At 40.1% G+C, this 21,402-nt stretch overlaps 2 protein-coding genes across 4 annotated transcripts; one reads left to right on the plus strand and one right to left on the minus strand.

Moving 5' to 3' along the window:
- Positions 1-448: 448 nt before the first annotated feature.
- Positions 449-4,519, minus strand: lmo2 (LIM domain only 2 (rhombotin-like 1)). The gene is made up of 3 exons (XM_070831473.1): positions 3,901-4,519; positions 2,393-2,608; positions 449-1,702 (listed from the first exon to the last, which is right to left on the minus strand). Exons 1-3 carry the CDS (start codon positions 3,939-3,941, stop codon positions 1,477-1,479), a joined length of 483 nt encoding a protein of 160 aa, XP_070687574.1. The 5' UTR covers positions 3,942-4,519; the 3' UTR covers positions 449-1,476.
- A 5,392-nt stretch (positions 4,520-9,911) lies between these two features.
- On the plus strand, positions 9,912-20,128 carry caprin1b (cell cycle associated protein 1b). 3 transcript variants are annotated; one of them, XM_070831055.1, is made up of 18 exons: positions 9,912-10,035; positions 11,494-11,658; positions 11,866-11,928; positions 12,041-12,127; positions 12,231-12,469; positions 12,565-12,647; positions 14,190-14,372; positions 14,482-14,534; positions 14,624-14,707; positions 16,375-16,575; positions 16,650-16,758; positions 16,867-16,928; positions 17,031-17,123; positions 17,735-17,881; positions 18,240-18,393; positions 18,556-18,735; positions 19,374-19,480; positions 19,573-20,128. In XM_070831055.1, exons 2-18 carry the CDS (start codon positions 11,494-11,496, stop codon positions 19,657-19,659), a joined length of 2,097 nt encoding a protein of 698 aa, XP_070687156.1. In that variant the 5' UTR covers positions 9,912-10,035; the 3' UTR covers positions 19,660-20,128. The 3 variants fall into 3 exon arrangements, with proteins under 3 accessions (XP_070687156.1, XP_070687157.1, XP_070687158.1); XM_070831056.1 differs by having other exon boundaries at positions 18,559-18,735; XM_070831057.1 differs by having other exon boundaries at positions 16,393-16,575.
- The last annotated feature ends 1,274 nt before the right edge of the window (positions 20,129-21,402 follow it).

The raw sequence follows: 21,402 nt of genomic DNA on the forward strand, positions 1-21,402 counted from the left end.
GTGTCCCAATTACTAGTTGTATGGCGTATATATTAGCGTACCTTATACTGTCAGGATATAATATGTACACTGTGCACAAGCAATCAAACTGCATCGTTTCAATAAAACGGCCAATTTAACTTAAAAAAAAAAGGGACATAGATAATTTCCAAAAATTCAAAATTATATTTTTTTGTTTGTTTGTTTGTCTCCTTGAGCTGTTTCACCACCAGCAACAACGAGGTTTCAGTTTTTTCCAGATGTGAGATGCTGATTTCTGTACCTCGACAACATATTCAAAAACCAGGGTTTTAGTATTCACACTGAGTATTTAAAACCTGCTTCAATATAGTACAAAGTATGGGTTTGGAACACAGCCTGTGTGTTGGTGGCTGTCTACATGATTCCCTTGAATGCTTGGATTTCAGGTTTCTTTGTAACTCCCAAGACAACACTTACAATTTTAGTGTTTCTCTAAACTGTAATTTATTTAATAAATTGACAAGTAAATATTCAAAAAGTCTTGAGTGCATGTCCAGAGTGAGTTGTAATGATTACAAAAGAGACACTGGAAACATCCCAAAAGTCTGTAAAATTAGTATTGCATGGGTTCCCTTGATCACTAGAGGGCGCCACCAGTTCAACCTGGCAATACAGTACAATCATTCTGATCAGGACTTTTCAAAATGGACTATTGCATTCCATTTATAATATGAAAATCTGGTAAAACTTTATTTTACAGGTCTGTATTTGAAAAATTCTTACTAATTTCCTAAAGGAAGTTTTTGGGAGAAAACTACATAATTTTATACAAATCACCTTAAAATAATAGAGACGTATCAAAGTCTCAGTCAGTGCAGCAAGTAAGCTGAACATGCACATGTGAAATGTGTCCACAGGCAAGCATACAATTCAACATGTATGGAGACTAATGCTTCCAATAAGGAAGGAGCATTTACTTGGGTTTCAAATGGAGCAGTTCTTTTAACAAAGTGCCTCGTTTCCCTATAATTGGTACCAAATTACATTGTTCTTCCCAGGAAATTCTCAGGAAATTACTGACCCATAAAATAAAATGTTACTGAGATTCTTACAGAGCATTTCAGACCAAACTGAGGTAATGCAACAGTGTTTGACTACAAGAAGCTTAACAAAGATTTAGTTTTTGTTCATTGCTAAAATTTTAAAATTCCAGTTTGTATAAGAAACACATATTATTGCATGTTCATTGATTTTCAGTGTTTTACTGATTTTTTGCCTTTATGAAGCCTTAAATGAAAAGCTGTTCTGTTATTGCTGGTTCAGTCTTCATTAGTCTCCAGCAGGAAGCAATGGAGATTAACCTCCCCCTTTATGTTACAATGATTCCATATTAATGTCAGATGAATGACTAAGCCTGCACGGGCTGCAAAAAGTCTGTTTATCGATGATTCATTCCCTTTAAAGTCAGTGGGAAAAGGCAGGGTATCGCTCCTTAGTGCTGAACAAGAGATTCTGCTAAACCATGTTGTTATTGTTGAGTTTGGTCCACTCAAAGATGTCCTGCTCGCACACAATGTCTGAGTTGATGAGCAGGTAGCGGTCACCCACACAGAAGTGCTTCTGGCAGGCAGCACACTTGAAGCACTCCAGATGGTAAACCTTGTCCCGCACACGCATCGTCATCTCAAATGCTCGAATCCTCTTCTCACAGGAAGCACAGAGGCCGTCCTGACCGAAAAGCCTGGGCGAATGAGAAGATGTCAATATAAGACTGAGAGAAAGGAGGAAAACATTCATCCATTCTTATCAACATGAAACTTGAAGTCTCCATTTAACTACAGTGAATCTTTTACCCTGGCCATTGCTGGATTGTATTAATCGCCTACCACAGGGTGCCACCATATGGACGGGGCGGTACTGTACATTGTGAATGTACCATGCTGGAATAATAACAAATGGCCTCAGGATTTCTGTGTTCCAGATTGTTTTAACTGTTAACTATGTCAACACAACTTTATTTAGGACTAAATATAGCAGACACAATATTAGAATAAAAAATGTCAAACATTTTGACACAGAGTCACACAATTGGGCTATAATCCATAATGCCTTTGTTGATATTCTAATGTAATCGTGCATATTCCTACAAGCTACCAAAACTCCAAGAAAATCTGTAAAAATGTCATTTTTAGGCTCCCTGCAGCAGTCTCTTATTTAGGCTGGTTAGTAACCCCTGAATCTCCACTACTCATCTACCTCTGCATAGTGTATTAGAGACTGACTCAAAATAAATTAGTGCCCATGTTCATCATAATGAAGGAGCAGGTCTTTTCATTGGATAAGATGACGATAAGACAGAATATCACCAGACTTATTTCTCTCTTATGACACTTTGTCATGATGTGTGATGATATTACACCATCAGACCAACCTGAGGTAGTCTCTCCGACATAGTTTTCTTCCCAGCTTGTAGTAGAGCCGTCGGCCCACCTCGCCGAGTCGACAGCCGCACAGGTCGCAGCTCAGGCAGTCCTCATGCCAGTACTGCTCGATGGCCTTTAGGAAGAATCTGTCACCGATGCTCTGCTGACACCCACCACATGTCAGCAGAGATGGTGGCATCTGGAGGACCTCATCCACCGGCTCCCTAGAGAGGAAAGAAAACTGGTTAGAATATCAAGTATTCTAGGGCTGCTGTAAATTGTTGTTTTAATCATTTGATTGGTACAATTTACTGAAGTCCAGAGTGAAGTCTTTATATTGCTTATTTTGTCTGATCAACACTCCCAACTCCAAAGGTTTTCAGTTCACGATCATATAAAAGAAAAGCAACAAATCCTCTCCAAGAAGCAGAAACTAGGGACTTTTTGACATTTATGTTTACTTAAACGATTAATGAATTATCATATATAATATACAACATTAGGAGATTCATTTTCTGCAATGACTTCTATTATAATTTCTGATTTATTACAACAAATTGTTTCTGCTCTAAAATAATTTTAATAATAATTTATTTACCCATTCATCTACAATATAGTATGTTTGAATTGTTCATATTTTGACATATAATAGAGCATATAGCCCAAATCTCCTAACTGATCTTGCACCTCCATTCATTCGTCTGCTGACTGTAATTTGCCCATCTTGTCTTGTACAAGTGCATTTTGAAGCAATCCACTTGTGGGAGCCATCCAATATTGTTAAATATAACACTGTATAAACACAGAACAAATGGTACTTCATTAACCCAATTTCTTTCCCCTTAGGAAGCTTTAAAGTTAAGTTGTTAAAGTAAACCCTTTCCACACTGATGGTATTACAGTCTATATGCTGGTTAGTGAAATACTTAAACCCGAGACCCCTTCATCCATTTTTATGGCTACAACACTCATAAAATGTAAATAGTTGGTATGTTTTGTGCATCATCTAATACGCATTTCCCACCAACTCAACCTGAGAAATTTTTTGGAGACGATGGGATCTCCAGTGGGATTTCAAATGAAGTTCTGTACATTTAAATAATGTTTGGATGCAAAGCTTGAATTTGTAATTCCTGACCCACTGACAGGCTGCTGCATTTGAGGGAGAAAGTCCTACTACATGTAGTACATTAGGCCTAGCTACATGCCTAAAACAAAATAAAATATGAAACAATCAGCCCACAAAGTTAAACATGTCACCTTTAAGATGATAACAAAAATGCTGAACTTTTTCTTGCCAGTAGCCATTTTTATTGCTTTCTACACACACAAACATATCTGCTCTTGGACATGAACCTGATCATTTTCCTGGCCTGACAGCAAGAGATCTCATGCTATCAGTCATCTGCAGTTCTCACACGTGAGGTAGTTTGGCTGTCACAATAATGATGTGCCCTTGAAGGTCTTTTTAATATCAGAATTTTTATTATTGCCAGTTTCTGCCTAAGATACTTACTCATTGGCTTCCAGGGTCTTCCTCTCTATAGTAGATGCCATGTCTAGATTATGATGTCCAGCCTGATCCAGATCAGGTTTCAGTCCACAACCAGCTCGGCGGCTACCTGTGAAGCTGCACCTGCTCCCACCGCCTCCAAGACGCCTGTTACAGCCCGATTTAGGCTGTTTTTGTGTTGGATGAGCAGGCAGATGAGTCCCGTGGAAATGGCCGCAAGACGAGACAATTTCGCTCTAAACAGCTAAGCGATGATGGAGGACACTATCATCATTTCCTGAGGCAATAACCCGCCGTGACACTTCCATGCCTCTCAAGTAGACTATATTTAATCATCCTGCGGCGACTTTGAGGACGGGCTGTTATTTAAATTAAAACACCATCAATCCTACCAAACGCTCACTTGCGCGGATCTCTTGGGTCCGTGCGTCTTTTTTAACTGAGCGGGCTGCAGACGCGCTCCTCCGTGCCAAACCGCGGTCACCGTTATTGTGCGGCAGCATCGTGTTTAAATACGTCGGGCCCCCTCGGTCTCTGCTTTCGTTTCCCTCTTCCTGCTCACGACTGTTTGACAATGGGGGGAAATCGGTCTTAAAGCGACAGCTAAACACTGCGCAGCCTGCTGGGTCGTGACTGAGACTAATGAGTTCATTATATGCTTTGCTTCACCAAAGTGCCGACAGGACAAAGATAAAGAGGTGCATGATATAATTAGCAGCCTACAGGCAGTGTGTGTTTCCTCGGTGGGCCCAATTAGAAAGTGTTTCTTTGTATTAGTTGTGATGGAGTCTATAAAATGTGTTGAATCATAATTTAACTTAATATAAGGTAGTATCTTACCACTCTCTATACGGAACTTGGTATAAAGCATTTGATTTTGAGATACCTGTACTTTGCATAACTACTCAGAGGGGAAGCAAGATATTGTACTTTTGACCTCACCGCTCACTAGCCTATGGATTTTAACGTTATAGTTATTATTTACCATAATTTGTGAGATTATTTTATAAAATATGGTGTGCAGGGCCCTGCATACCCACATAAGAGCTTTCAGTTATGGTTGATTAGACAAACATTAGTCACCATGAACTAATGATTAATAAATGAATAAGCATGATCCAGTTGTAACATGTACTGCATCAAAACTAATAGGAATAGAAAACCCCCTGAGGTCCCCTAGAAATATAGTAGTTTTTGGTGGTGATAGTAACTTTAGACGTATGTCCATCATCTTTAGAGCTTGAGGCCTCTAAATTGTAGCATTCAGATATGATTGTTAATGCATTATGAGTACTTTTACTTTTGATACTTTAAGTACATTTAGCTGCTAATACTTATGTACTTTTACTCATGTAGAATTTTGACTTTTACTTGTAGCATAATATAGTAGTATGTTTATTTAAGTAAAGGGTCTGAGTTATTCTTCCACCCCCGGCCATTAAAAGTCACTTTTAATGTTCATAATGAGCCTTTGAGTCTGCAGTTGAACATGTTTATAAGTCACTGATAATGTGGCTCAGACTTTGTATTAAGCCAACAACAAAAATGATCAAGTCATTTGCAATTATACACTGTTGCCCATAAAGTTGGAATAATTGTTCAATACATCCAATTTTGTTAAAGCCTGAATACACAGTTTACAAAGGTTAATTGTGGTTTAAGTTTCACTATGATATGTTTGGAAGACTGTACATATATATATGATTCTTCTATTTTCCCCCCTCTTTTATTTGTCTTCTTTAAACTGTTGATGTACTAACTCCTAAAAGTGGTGGGAAAGAAAAGATGCTATGGGTTTCCCCAAAACACTTTCAGAAGTTGTCTCTGTGATAAATGAACACAATGATATTCCTACATACTTTGTCTCCTTACAGCCTTTCCTTTTCAAACCAGAGGCGCTGTGAGTCCATCCTCTTATCTGCTGCCAGTGCCTCAGGGCTGCCTGCAGGGTGGAGGGACACAGGCAGCAGTTGGACTGGGCAGGGAGATAAAGCACCTCAACTTCTGCAGCCACAGTCAGCTCCTCAGTGGTGGCAAACTCTAAATTCAGGCTGAATGCGTCCCCGGGCTAGATATTTGTTGGACTGTGTGGGTTCACTGGATAGATACCAAGCTGAGAAGGCCCAGGAGCAAGGTGAGCATGGCGCTGAGTTGTGCCAGCTACACAGAAAGCAAAGCAGCTTGAAAGAGATAAAACTCATCCTTCAAATGAAGAACGTTTTTGGAACAAGATTTCTGCCTACTTTCACTGTACAACACAACAGCACAGTGCAAGGGCTAAGGTGGCTCTCTTAGTCTTAATTCAGTAAAAATGCCAAACAGTTGAACCCTTTACATCCCCCTTTAACTTCCCTTAACAATCTCACAAGCTGGTCAAGAGCTTCCCACCATATCACACAATCATCCTCAGTCCAATTTCCATTTATTATTAACATTTTAAGGACCTCTAGTCAATTTTGACTTACAAATGTTGTGACTTTAGAAATGTTTCTGAAGTCGGTGAGGAACTTTTAATCTCAATGTTCTTAAAGTAGATAAAATATTTTTTCAATACCACTCTGTATCTGCGTACACCAGCACTTAAATTAAGCTGTATCACACTTCATCGCTATCTGCACATTCAGTTCTGTGGCTTGCACGATTACATGAATTGTCATTTGCACCATAAAACATTTAATGTTGAACCCCATCAATGGGGTTTGAAGAGCTTAATCAAAATTACTCATCTGTACCATGATGTGTCAAACCCTCCTAAACATCATGCTGCACAAATGCAAAGCAAAAGAAAATCAAGAGAAGAGAAAGTCATAACTTAAATGACACTCAAATCATCCACTACTTCCTGTGGAGTTGCTCAGAGGATGTGCAACTGGCATGCAGAAATGAAGCTGGGGGGGAATTTGGTGCACACTGCATTCACTTCCTACCTACCCCCCACCCCCCACCCTCCAACCCTGTCCAATGCGTGATGGCAACCCCCTCATGACTTCCCCGATAGACAGGTCGGCTCCAGATGGTTCAGCATGATAGGAGTGACACAGCTTACAGCGCATCATAAAAACTCTGCTTCCTAAATGTCACCAAAAAAGGTGGCGCACGCCTCAGTTTGAATTTTAGAATTCAATTTGTATATGTGCGGGCTACGGAGTTTGGGGAGCAAACAGTTAAGAACGTAGACAACCTTTTGGGAAGTGGTGTCACTCATGTCCAGCTTCCTGTTTTGCCCATCTGGTACTGAGAGCATTACAGAGTTGAAAGCAGGGTGGAATTTGAGGGCAGCTGGAAAATGAGTGTCAGCACGAACCAAACAATAAAAACATCTTTCAGCGAATAATGTTGATTCATTACAAGCTGCAAGTTCCTTTGGCAAAGTATAACAAGGCTTTTGCAGGATAAGCCAATGCCCCACCATCTTGCCAAATCATTAGAGATTTCCTGTTAAATAGATCTCCTAATTAGTAGTGGAAGAAAGATGGTTATCCATACATCATGGATTATCTGGATACAGGCTTGCAGGCCCATTTCCTGAAATACAGGGACTCTGGATGTATTGTTGACTCTTTGATAGCTCGAACTCTGGAACAGCAATAGCAGAACTGACCACTTCCTGCCTAATCTGAGACGAAGAGCTTTTAAAGCCCTCCTTCTAAATTTTTACAGGTCAATAAAGGTGGAAATGTTTTATCGCTCCCTGTTACACAGGCTTGACTGAGAGGACTGTGGGATTTATTGTAACTTTTAAAATGTCACTGTGGAAAGGTCAGAGGTCAGACGAGGAGCCACCCTGGAATTCTTTTAGAAAATGGCTGGTGGACAATGTTGTTGTTTGATTGAAATACAGCAGGCTGCGGAAATGAGTCATTCGTTGAAAGTGAGCTTCAGTTGCTCTTGGGATCCTCCCATAATCAGTATTATCCCTAAAAGAAAACACTTTCAGTGGAACAGTGCAATCAAAAAGCTGTGCGGCCATGTTAACTGCTTCCTGTATTTGGCAAAACAAAAGAAAGCTGGTTTCACATTCTTCTGGTCAGTTCGCCACTGTATGTACAGTTTGTGCTCTAAAAACAGGAAAACATATTCCCAAAGATATTAGGAAAAATTTGATAAATTCAAAGATATGTTCAAACGTTTTGAGTTGGAAACTTTTTCGGCATTTGTCCAGTGTGTGTATGCTTATACGGTGTGTGTGTGTGTGTGTGTGTGTGTGTGTGTGTGTGTGTGTGTGTGTGTGTGTGTGTGTGTGTGTGTGTGTGTATATAAGTTATACTTGTTGTCTACATAGTTAATTTGTCAGTCAGCGTTTTAAAATTGGATAGTAGGTCTACAAATTTCAGAGTCAGAGGATACACACATGCTCAAAATTCTCTCCAGCAACAGTTGTACTTCACCAGTATTTTATTGTTCCTACTGCTGAGCTTTACTGCCACCTGCTGATGTAATGAACAAAAACTATTTTGAACTGAAGCTGACCGCAGCATAGGCATGATCTCTGGAAACAGTTTTGTTCTGGCATTTATCTGAGACTTTCCATTTATTTAAGTGCTCGCACAGCTTATTATATGATATATAATTGTCTAATGAATTCTCAATATGGGAAACATGGGAATGGACGACAGAGATGCAGAGCGATTTGTGGTGGTAAAACTGGAAGAATGATATTCATTTAACATGTATAAATGTTAAAAACAACGCAACAGAAACCCTACTCATATTTATATGATCACTCGACAATTCTCTACATGTTTGAGTGCAACTCAACATATAAACATCTATTTTATTACCGGTTCTGTCAGTATGAAGTGCTGATAGCTACCTATATACTATATACTATATATATATATATATATATATATATATATATATATATATATATATATATATATATACTATATATATATATATATATATATATATATATATATATATATATATATATACTATATATATATATATATATATATATACAATAATAATACAATAATTCATCATTCAGACTATACAGACTAAAAAAGAAGCAAAAAACCAAAAGAGCAGCACAGAGCAAGGAGTGTTCAGTAAAGCTACCATTGATGAACATGTGGTTAACCTGTTGTTTTTCTGGAAAACCAGTAAACCAATAACATAGACAATCTCTTGGCAGATGTAAACTAAATGTGATAACTGTTTTAACCCTCCCAAATACTCTAAATAGTGGAAACAAGGTGCTTTCTAAAAATTCTGTCAAAGGCGAATCTAGACAGGCACTAAGATCACATGATTGACCCAAACAACTTTCACTTATATTTCATTTGTGCTATGGCTCTGTGGAGCCTATTTTAAAATCAGACAGAAATCTAAATAACCTGCTCAATTAATTAATTGATAAATTTATTATCATTGGTTTCATTAGTTCATGGATGAATTTTTTTATTTTTATTTTTTATCCAAATTTTGGTTTTAGCTGCGTGCCTGGTTTGTGGATATGGAGTTAGCTTTTGTCTCACAATTTGCAACCTAATATTTTGCAAACTAACTTTATCTTTTAAGGTCTATGCAGTGACAGTCATCATATATTTTGAGTGGACATTTTCCTGTTGAACTTGAATTTCAAAATGATGGTGCAGTCATGTATTGTCATGACTGATGGGTATAAAGGGAGACAGCTGTGAACTCGCACATGCTTGTGCTTACAGCTGCTGCAGAAAGAAATGCTGTATATGGTATAGGGATAGTGATAGGATAGCCTAATCAAAGCTAATGATTGTGCAGATTTTCTGCCAAGAGGCTGTAGATTCTTTTGCCTGATCACAAATACCAATGTCATAATATTAAACTGCGGTAAAATTAACCAAGTGTCAAAGAGTTGAATTAGTATATTTGTATTATTTATGAAAATATTACAATTATTAAACGTGTGCTCTATTAAGTTTTGTTTGTGTAGTTTATTTATTCAGGCATATCTTTGACAGCTGAAAACGGACCTTCGCCTTTATAAAGAGTTTCTCCGTCTTTCGAACCGTCTCAGTTGTCGGTGAGGCCGGCGGGGCGGATCCCACACTAGAGTGAAAGAGAAAATAAAGCAACACAACAATAATAACAACAACTTGGCCGTTTCGTACACTTCGCTAGCAAGCTCCCCTGTGGATAAATACCATCAAGGTGGGTGAACCAGGAGACGCGCTGCCAAACTGACGAGGCTCCCGGCCGGCTGCTGGGTTAGCACGCGTCGCTGTAGCTACCAGACAACCAAGCTAACAGTGCGCGGAGATGCTAAGTCGATGGTGTGTGCTAACGGCAGGGCAGCCAGGGCCATTTTACCAAACCTCAGACAAAACCGGCGACCTGACCTCACTGCCAGGGGATCTCTGGGCCACAGAGCTGGGAGCCAAAGTTACAGTTGAAAATATATAGATCAGGAGAAATACAGGGTTCAAAAACGACCTCCCTCCAGTTGATACACAGTTTGGACTAAAGTTAGCCAGTCGCTATGATGAAATGTTTGCTAGGGCTCAGGGTATTTTGATATGAAGCTAAACTTCATGGCTGTATATCATTTACACATAACAGTTAGACTACATTAATAATGCGCCACATGTAGTAGCTACATATTGTTTTCCTTGTGCTGTTAAATCCCACCTTAACAGCTTATACCTCCTGTCTTTATCCAAATGTTAGTCATACAACGGTTTTTTTTTTCCACTTATGGCAATACATAGTTAATTATATTGTACTCCATTACTCGGACTCCTTACATCTGTATTTACCTAAATCTAATTTACTGTATCATGCAATCAGACGAGTCGTCATGTAGATCTGGTTTAACAGGATAATTAATCCACCAGTAAGTCAACCAGTAGCAATTTATGTAAACAGTTATGATCATTGAAGTCATTATTTTAAACAAATGCAAATTTTTATTTTAAACTGTTACTTTCTTAAGGGTTCCAGCTTCTCCAATGTGAGTGTTTGGTTGTTTCTGTGTTCATAAACTGATATCCATGAGTTTTTGACTGTTAAACCAGCAAATTAAATATGTCGTCTTGGGAAATTGTGATGGACATTTTTCTCTATTTTGTGGGAATGCACCAATCCAACCTGAGCTCTCCCAAAATCAATATCAATACCTCAGCTCAGGGTATCTGCTAATGCCGATTCCCAATCCAATACAAGTGCTGTCTTTTCCCCTAAAGTTAAAATCTGTATACTTCACCACATGAAATTCATTGGAATAATTTTTATGTAAGGAAACACGAGGCCACGGGTTGCTGTGGTGCCAAAAGTCAGGGGCTGAATTAATGTGATGGAATGAGAAAGAAACTGTATGCTTAATGATACTAATCCAGAGTATCTCAGGGGTGAATTTGTATGACTGTCTGACAGTAATTGGTAATTATCAGTAATAACAACTCAATTATCAGCTCCAGCCCTAATCTGTTAACATTATCCTCAATAGTCATCAGTCCAAAGATGATTTCGACAGGCTTCACCTCATGTTGCTAACAGCCATTTTCGGTTAATCATTTGTTTATGTTTTTATATCACGTTAGTCATAATGAAGGTGTCTCTTAATTACAACCAGAATTTGATGTTTCACACTTTTATTGATTTGATTTATAGATGCCCTCAGTGATGAATGCAAATGGGACAGTGCAGTCTGCCAGCCCAGATGTGGGATCCGCTCCAGGGTCAATGGGCAATTTTGGCCTTGGTGGACAGTCTGAAGTCTTGAAGCAAGTGCTGTGTGTCATCGACAAGAAGGCCCGCAACATGGAGAAGAAAAAGGTGAGTACTGTTGACAGCCATTTTGTCTAGATCCTCTCTGATAACGTGTACCCACATCCCTGTTGTGTAAAGTATGAGGCATGACAGGTATTCGACTCAGAAGCAATCCATAGCTGAAAAACTAAAGCACAAACATAAAAAAAACGTTCAACCAAGTATGTTTCATAATTCAAAACTGTTTCCTGCATTTTGGGTGTTCTATTACAGAGCAAACTGGATGACTATCAGGTCAGGAAGAATAGTGGGGAGCGTCTCAATCAGGACCAGCTGGTTGGTACACTGACGCCTTCGTCACTTTAAGCACAAATAATCCCGTAATTCTTGAAAAGATTTTAAAACGTAGAAATGTGTAAAATCTTTTTTTTTTCCTTCATCTTTATAGGAGGCTCTCACCAAATACCAGGAAGTCATGAATAACTTGGAATTTGCCCGAGAGTTGCAGAAGACATTCATCGTACTGGGACAAGATGTAATAATGACTCAGATTTTCTGAAAAATGACCCTTCAGAGTGGTATCCAATCCGACCTGTAGTAACTTGACATTATGTGACTCATGTATATGTTATCATTAGATCCAGAAGGTGGTAAAGAAGTCTGCACGGCGGGAGCAGCTGCAGCGGGAGGAAGCAGAGCAGAGGAGGCTGAAAACGGTTCTGGAGCTGCAGTTCCTCCTGGACCGGCTGGGAGACGACACTGTGCGGCAAGACCTGAAGCAGGGGGTTGGCGGCTCACCGCTGCTGACAGACACAGACCTCACAGCTTTTGACGAGTTCTACAAGTTAGTTGGGCCCGACCGTGACCAAAACGTCAGGTTGGTCTAAGTCACTGACAACCTGCATTTGAGATGCAGCTGACTTCTACCTTTTTAAACAAGGGGGCTCGTATAACTTATTTCTACACTTGCAGGTTGGCTGACCAGTATGAAGAAGCATCTGTGCACCTCTGGGACCTGCTGGAAGGAAAGGACAAGGCTGTGGTTGGAACAACATGTAAGTCAGGCTTAACTTGGAGCCTAAAAATGGTTGGAAGCATTACAGCTCAATATTTTTGTTGCCAATTGCTTTTGGCTAATTATTTTCTGCACATGTAGCCATGTATAGCTGCAACAATTAGCCGATGAATCGATTAGTCATTCAGCTGACAATTGGCAGCCATTTTGTCCGCTGGTACCTACTTGTCAATTGCAATGGTCATGCAATGAATTGGTCTTATTACTTCTCTATAATAGCAAAATGAAGTTTTTTATTCAAGACAAACTGGCTTCATTTATATGCCCGGCTGGTGGTGAAAATTGTTGGCAGGACATTTTATCAGATGGTTAGTGACACAGCAGTCACCGGCAAGCTTTATGTTGTGTTTAAGTTGGCAATAACTAATTTGTCTCTTACTTATGAATGGTTTCAAGGCACAGCAGATAAAGATGGGGAATGCTCTACACAAAACCTTCTTGTCAGAAGGTACTGCAGGCCATTAACCAGTATTGATATGTTACTGTAGCAAATGTGTTGTATTTTGTTAATGCTGCATCTGTGTAGTGCTCCGATGTGAATAATCAGGGCTTGGGGATATTGGCGTACTGCATTCTCAGCAATCTGGCCTCAGGACTGCTGCATTCTGCTTGGGGGCTGAGCGCTGTGGGCTTATCCTGACTCAGCAGTGGGGCAGGGTGCCAGTGGCCCTGTCGCCTGTGGTTCCACTGGTTAGATCTCTGGAGCCACGTTAGGATACTGGTGACCCAGTTCACTGCAGTGACATCAGCCAACCCTTTCACCTCAGTGAGGAGGTCTCACTTGGTGACTCAGGGTGATATTTATTCAGGCAGCAGCGGACTGCTTTCCTTAGCCAAAAGTAGAAATGCCTGAGCTAGCTTAAGGGCTCTTCTGGTGTGTTCTAGTAAATTAGAAGCCATGTCTGCACTAGTGAGGTTCCTTGCCTATGTTTTGTCAGGCCAAAAGATGAGCCAAGTATTTGTTTGCTAAACACTTAATGATGTTGCTTTTTTTGACTTGATTGAATTTGCTTATTTAGTTACAAATCCTTGATGTTATTCAGAAAGAAGACTTGAAACTATGTTTTCAAGGGCTTTGAGCTAGATATTTTGAATATGTTGTGTGTCACTTTTACTGTATTTGGCTTTAAATGCCATAGGGTGCGCAGTCTGGCTAGCTGAACCTGTTAAAATGGTCACATGGCCTCATTCACCCCAATACCCTGTCACCTGCATCTGGTCAGCAGTGTCATCTGAATGGGATGTTTTCATTTGCCAACCTGGAGTTATATTGGTTGAAGGATAAGTCTGCCATTTCTGTTTTTCTTTTGTATTTTGTGGGGCCGTAAACAGCGATAATGGTCATTATTATTGAATCTGCTGATTATCTCAATAGTTGAGTCTATAGAATCTCAGCAAACGATGCAAAAAAAAGATAAAAATGATCGCACTTTCCCAGAGCCCAAATTTTGAAAATGCTTCTTCTGTCTGATTAACAATCCAGAACTTACTATGCTTGTCTACTGTGTTATTCCTCTGCCAGACAAGGCCCTGAAAGAGACTTTGGACCAGGTTCTGCTGAGCGGATACTTTGACCGGGTTCCATCTCACCAAAACGGAGTGTGTGAGGAGGAAGAGGAGGAAGAGCCAGCCTCAGCGGCGGCAGTAGTGACCGCGGCAGCAGTAGCTGAATCGTCAGAAGCAGAAGAGCAAACTGCTGATCCAGGTCCTGACCACTCTCTGAAGTCATTCTGCACAAAACTTGGTATTTCTAAAATGCTAATGTAATCAAGCAATCAGGACTGCATTCTCCAATTTTTTTTTTTTTTTTACAGAAGCTGAAATAATTGAGGAATTCATAGAGCCCATTGCGGTGGAAACAACAGAGGTGAGATTAATTTCCCCTTTGCAGTGAAATCTTGGGGCTGATTATATTGTTTTTGAGCATGCCACTGATGTTTGCTTATTTTCCTCCAGTTTGTAAACAGACAGTTCATTCCAGACGGCACTTATAGCAGCAGTGAGAAGGAGCAGGGGGATGAGTGGACCACGGAAACAGAGGTATGCTGCAGGATGTTGTTTTTCTGGGGCTGAAGTTGACTTCTTTTTGTTTGTGTTGCTGAATATTTTCCTCGTTTTTCTGATTCTTATTTTATTGCATCATTAAAGCAATCTGGCCTTGAATGACCCCCATTGTGTGAGGGAATTTCAATAGATCTTGTTTTAGCTGGCTGGGACATAAATTCATATAGGTGTTGCAAATATTTCAGTGGAAGTAATCGAACAAGCACATGTTAAAGATGTATATTATATTATTAGAGCAAAGCATATTATAGCAATGGAAAAAGTTCAGTTTGTGACATAATGATTTAATGTGGGACGACTTCATGCAGCATTAGAAAGCAGAATTTACAAATTAGTAATAGATATTTTAATTAAAACTATTTGGAACTTGACTGCATGCTCAATGTGATTCTTTGGCCAGTATTTGGAGTATGTGTTAAATTTTTGCGACTGCAGATGCAGCCACAAAATAATAGCCATATGGTTCATGTAACAACAAGCTGTTTTTTTTTAAAAAAAAGAAGAAGAAAAAACTTGTGTGGTTGCAGAAATATGGGATGTATTGCTAAGTAGCTACTGTTTCGACGCAACATCTGCATTTTCTTCTGTATCGTGGTGTTCTATGTCTGGTTATGTGATGCTCAGGTTAGTCGGTGCGTCGTATCAGATTATCTGGGTTTCTTTTGAAAGATTTTTTGGCCTTTTGCCTTCATTTGATTGTGACAGTAAAGACACAGACTAGACGGATATTTGGCAGATGTTCTATCCACTTTGGTAGTATTGTTTTGTTACTGACTTGGACTCAGATTGGCAGAATCCTGCAAAAATCCTCAGACTAGTCCAGGTTTTTGTGCAGAGTACATTCATGTTCAAGTCGTCGAAGATGTGTCTATACTGGAATGGCGACATTACATTTTTAACCCTGAAAACCCACGGTGCACGCCTGTGTCACGCTCCGGCTGCTCCATCCTCAACTCGGTTGTAAACCCACCTGGAGCGTTTCAGAAGCATTTCAGGCACTGAGCATTTTGTCTGGCTTGCTCAGATTTTGTTGATTTGGTCATTTTCCTGTGATTTTTGTGCTTCTAACGTGTCCAAAGCAAGTGTATTTACTGTGTTGTGCTGTAGCCTACAGACAGCAGCTAAAGTGAAAGTATTTTTTCTACATCCAAGGCAAACCTCTCATCGCCCATTGTGTTAAAAACCCCTCTGACGGTTCATGTCTGGCCCAGTGCCACTGATTATAAAATAATGTAGATGTGGTGCTGGAATATGCGATTGAAAGTTTGCACGGGGGCTTTTATTTTGAAAACTGACTGGATTCTCTTGGCCATTTGTTTGTCTGACTTCCTGCACGCCTCATCTGTTCCGTGCTGCTTGACACGGTCAGGCTGTGGCCAGTGTTGAAAATAGACCAGGCATGTATCTTTAGCGGAGCGCCAAGCCACTTCTGGAACACTTCTGCTGCACTTCTGGTGGGTTTTAAAGCATTAACTAGAGTATCGCAGCCGGAAAGCAATGCAGACGCTCCTGGTGGGTTTTAGCCTTAATTATCAGCTGTAATGTTGCTGCGAATATAAACCAACTACAAGGCACTAAACCAGTTTTCAGTTATTCTTCCTCCTGGTTCTTACTTGCCTGTTCTGTCTGTCTTCCACACTCAGGCAGTCAGTGCCATGCAGCAACAGCAGCAGCAGCAGCAGCAGCAGCAGCAGCAGCCTGTGCAGCCTGCGGCTTCTCCTGTTGCCCTGGAGACCCACACCTTAGCGTCTCCTATGCCGCCTACTACTACTGACCCCATGGTCAGGAAGCAGGTGGTGCAGGACTTAATGGCACAGATGCAGGGAACGTATAACTTCATGCAGGTGAGGACCTTATGCCACTAACAGCCGTTTAGTGTGGATATTCAGCGTGGTGCTCATCAGCTCTCTGCTCTCAGGACTCTATGTTGGAGTTTGACGGACAGCCCATTGATCCAGCCATTGTCTCAGCACAGCCCATGAAACCCGCTCAGAACATGGACTTACCACAGATGGTGTGCCCTCCAGGTACGTTTTAGACAAGAGAAACACAGTTGTTATGTCATTTATTGTGTTGAAATGATGCATGAAATGGCTTTATTGGTTCACTAAGGCTCAGTGCTCAAATCTCCTCAGTTCACCCAGAGTCCCGGCTATCGCAACCCAACACTGTTCCTGTCCAACCTGAGCCCACACAAGTGAGTAGTCAGACTTGAATGTACAGCACTGATTGTGTAGTCACACTGAAGAATTTTTAAAACATGAGAAGATGTTAATTTTTACTCCCCTTTTGTTTTTAGGTTCCAATCGTCTCTCCAACTCCACCCCCCATGTACCAGACCTCACACACGCCAGATCCTCGACCCTCGACAGAATCCATCGACCCCATCCAGGTAAATCATGCTGTTCAGTGAGTTAGTCCCTTTGTAACTTAAAGAATTCAGTTTTCATGTCTTAAATGTAAATGTTTCAGTGGTCCAAACATCTTGAGACGTTTAAGCGAATTCTTCCAGTTATATTTTCCTTTAAACGTTATTTCCCAAGATGAATGTCTAAATTCCTTTTCAAAGCCTTCCAACATATTGAACGCCAACATCTTCTGAGTACCAACTGCAGTGTGTCCACCACATTGTGTAGTAACAAAGTCGGTATCAGAGTTTTTCTGATTTTCTAACTTCAGATCGACAAAGATCTGCAACATGCACTGCACCGCTGAGAGTCCCAACCCTAGTCCTGTAGTTGGTCGACTAAAAGTAGTCAAATTTAAGTAGTGTAAACATGCTGGATGCCTTTTAAAAAACATACCTAGTGTAAGTATTTATTACATTTTTACAATTTGCTAAATTGTCCAACTAGCAGAATACATACACGTACAAGAACAATGTAAAGAATTGGAATTGTGAAAGCTGCACTTCAATTTAAATGACAAATGTTTGACCCTTTTGATTTACTTTACTGCAAAACATGTTTATGCAGCTTCCATTGTGTTTCCTGTCTTCAACAGACCTCCATGTCCTTGTCGTCAGAGCAGCCTCCACCCTCTACAGCTCTCCCACCTGCCTCTCAAACGCAGGTTTTCCAGCCTGTTTCCAAAGCTCCTCACAGCAGTGGCATCAATGTCAACGCAGCACCATTCCAGTCGATGCAGACAGTAAGGCCCTTCTGATGACACTAACGCCATTATTGTTCAGTCAGAATTACCCTTGTTATGAAATAGTACCTGTTTCGAAACCATTTAATGTTAAAGTTAACTCAATTTCTGGATTATCTCATCTGTCAGATGAAAAAGGTGCATTGCCACCAGTGTTGTCAAAACAAATGCATAAATGACTTCCAGTAGGAAATGTTTGTGGAATACTTTAGTGCCCTCTCATCATATTGCAGTTGTTTGTTTGTAGTGAAGCAGCTTAATCCAGGAAATAGTGAGTAACGGGCTTTATTCCTAATGAGCCTGTGACCTTTCCTCTGGTTTTGGCTTCACCACAATGTGGCCCTTGTTCGCCCTTCAGGTGTTCAACCTCAATGCCCCAGTCCCGCCAGCAAGTGAAACAGAGGCTTTGAACCAGGCCAGCCAATATCAGAATAGCTACAACCAAGCCTTCAGCAGCCAATCACAGCTTCCTGTGGAGCAGACAGAGATGCAGTCGGAACAACTGCAGTCTGGTGGGCAGATTTTCAGTAATCTTTTCATTATCTCCTTTCTAAATTGATTGTCTGCCTATAAGTTCTAGTTAAATTCATTTTTATTAGATCACTGTGTGTTTACTTTGACTGGTTGATTGACTTGTATCTGTGTTGCGGCACCCAACCCTGTGTGTTTTTTAGTAGTTGGTGCCTTCCATTCCCAAGACCAGTCAGGAGGCCATCAGCAGCCCTCCCAGCAGGGCCCAGGCTTCGGCAGGCAGCCTCAGTCCTTCTACAACAGCAGAGGCATGTCTCGTGGCGGACCTCGCAACGCCAGGGGCATGATCAACGGCTACAGAGGCTCATCGAATGGTTTCAGAGGTGAGCTCAATCTACAGCCACCAATTAATCATTATCTTCACTCAAAGCCTTTTCATTTGTGGAATATGTCACATTGCTGGCTTCATTTGTTAAAGTAGGCTTTTTGTCAGACATAATAGGACCTTTTACAGAAAGAAGTGGCTCATCAATTTCATTATTCATTATAGCAGTGTTTCCTAATCCTGGTCCGGGGGGCCCTGCATGTTTTAGATGTTTCCCTGCTCCAGCACACCTGACTGATCATTTGGACCAGGATTGGGGAAACACTGCATTATAGAACTTTTTTTTTTTTTTTTTTTTCAAAAGTGTGGTTATAAAGTAATTTCAAATAAGAATCTCTCTGCAACATAAACGTATGAAACATTTTATTCCCTTTCAAAAAAAAGAAGATGATTAAGGGATAAATGTACTACAGTGCTTAAAAAAGAGGAACAAGAAGTGACCTCATGCTGCTGTTTGCATAATTTTACCGCATTCTGAGTCAATTCAGAATAGTTTCCTGGGTTTTTGTTGATTCTAAATATTCCCATCGCATTTAGTTATGTTTATGTTTGAAAGGTACCAAAGAGTCGGAGCTTCTTTTTATTGTAAATCTCAAGAGAAGCATTTTAAGTTTAATGTCTCCTTCCTATTTTCAGGTGGCTATGATGGGTATCGTCCTCCTTTTGCCAACACTCCAAACTCTGGTTATGGACCGACTCAGTTCAACACACCTCGGGATTATTCAAATGGGAATTATCAGAGGGTAGGAAGCATTCAGACTTCACACTGATGTTTGTTATTTTTACTGTCCTGTCATGGTCGTTTGTAAAATGTGTTTTTTTTCTGTTGCTCAAGGAGGGTTACCAACAAAACTACAAGCGCGGAGCTGGTCAGGGACCCAGAGGAGTGTCAAGAGGCAGCGCTCAGGCAATACGATCCTGAAAAGGCCTTTCATAATGACTGTGACTGACTAACTTGCACCACACTGAAAATTCAAAATTCAAGAATGCATTTGCCCCAGCTCACTCATGTACTCTTTTATTTGTTCTTCATCAGTGGTATTTTTCCTGTCTCTTTAAATCAAAGTAATGCCTGCTTTGATATTTGGAAATATTAAAACATTTAAAGTTGAAAACACACGCTAAGCTGTAAATCACATCATTGATTTACACAAGCCATGTGTTACAATATTCCTGTAAACTTGAAAGATTTCATAAGTTATTTTTTGTATAAAAAAAATGCACCTGCCACTGCTGGTCCAATCCTTGGGAGTTTATTCCCTTTCTCAGTTCTTTTTTTTTTTTTTGTCATTTTGGTTCTAAAAACAATGGATTTTATGTTCAATGAGCTCCCGTTTCCTTGTTTGTAAATTGATGTTGCTTCAAGAGTTTCAATAAAGTTGTGTTGCATACCCATGCTTCAGCCTCAGTTTTCTGCTGTACAGTTCAGGTACGTGTCAGGCATGAACTAAGGGTGCAAAATATATCAACACTGCTGTGGATCAGTTTAGATTCTAGTGACTGTTTAGTTGTATTCAGAGTTGTAGTTTCCTCTTTATCTTTCACTGTCAGTGACTTGTATAGTATCCTAGTTTTCAGATCTGATTGAATAGTTTAGTTTTTGCATGTTAAGTTGTCTTTTTTTATTTTATTTATAGATTTAATGTGAGGATGTCACAGCCACAGTCAGTATTTCTCTCTTCTAAATGCTGTGTACAGTTTTTCAAGCCAGGATACTGGAGTTTAAACGTGCGTGTGTGTGTGTGTGTGTGTGTGAGGTAAGTTAACCAGATCCAAAGCCTCGGATGCGATGGCTTGGATAGACTTCACACATTTTACCATCTTCACTTGCTCTGAGACAGAACGGTGTGTTATCTGTGAACCATTTCAGTGTCTAGAAAGATCCGGATGTTTCAGCAGCCTGTGTTGCAGCACCACACTGTGACTTATTACAGTTCAGATTCTGACATGACACTGAATTATTGACTCAAAACACATTTTCCATTAAGGCTCCCTGGCAGAAAAAGAAAAGAAAAGACCATCTTGTTTAATACTGTCCGGTGTAGTTTTTGCCATCCAAATTTGTTTTTATTGCTTTGTTTGTTTTTTAATCATGATTATATGTAGCTGAGTTGTTGAAGTATAACGTAAACTTTACGCTAAAGATTTTTTTGTACTGTTGACAAATTCCCAGTAATCTGCGTCGTAAAAACGCAAAACTAAACTAAATTTTGCCACAAACATGCGTGTTTTCCAGGGTTTTTTTTGGCCTGATCTGATGCTCACAGGCGACATATCCTGTCTTTGTTAAGCCATTTCCTGACCTAAACCTTTATTTCATTCATCAGACTCCTTGACACAGAAAGCTAAATACAGCAGCCAGTCATGATCTCTATTGATGTGGTCTGCTTGGAGGAGAATATCATTTAAACAGACGACCCAGTTATCAGACTGCCCGTCTGTAAAATATCAGAAAACAACTCAGGTTGTTGGATTTCCTCGATCATTACCTCAAACGTTTTAATTTGCCATCAAACAAGACAACGAAAACCAACGAAATCTTCACATTTGAAAGTGATAACTGACACGCTTTCTTAACGAATAATTTCAACGGCCAAGAAAGTACCAAAAAAGCTTCCTCTATCGAATAACACCAACTTTACGGTAGAGTTACTGTAAAGTTACA

The sequence above is a fragment of the Pempheris klunzingeri genome, chromosome 5 (genome assembly GCF_042242105.1).
Source record: "Pempheris klunzingeri isolate RE-2024b chromosome 5, fPemKlu1.hap1, whole genome shotgun sequence".
NCBI classification, from domain to species: Eukaryota; Metazoa; Chordata; class Actinopteri; order Acropomatiformes; family Pempheridae; genus Pempheris; species Pempheris klunzingeri.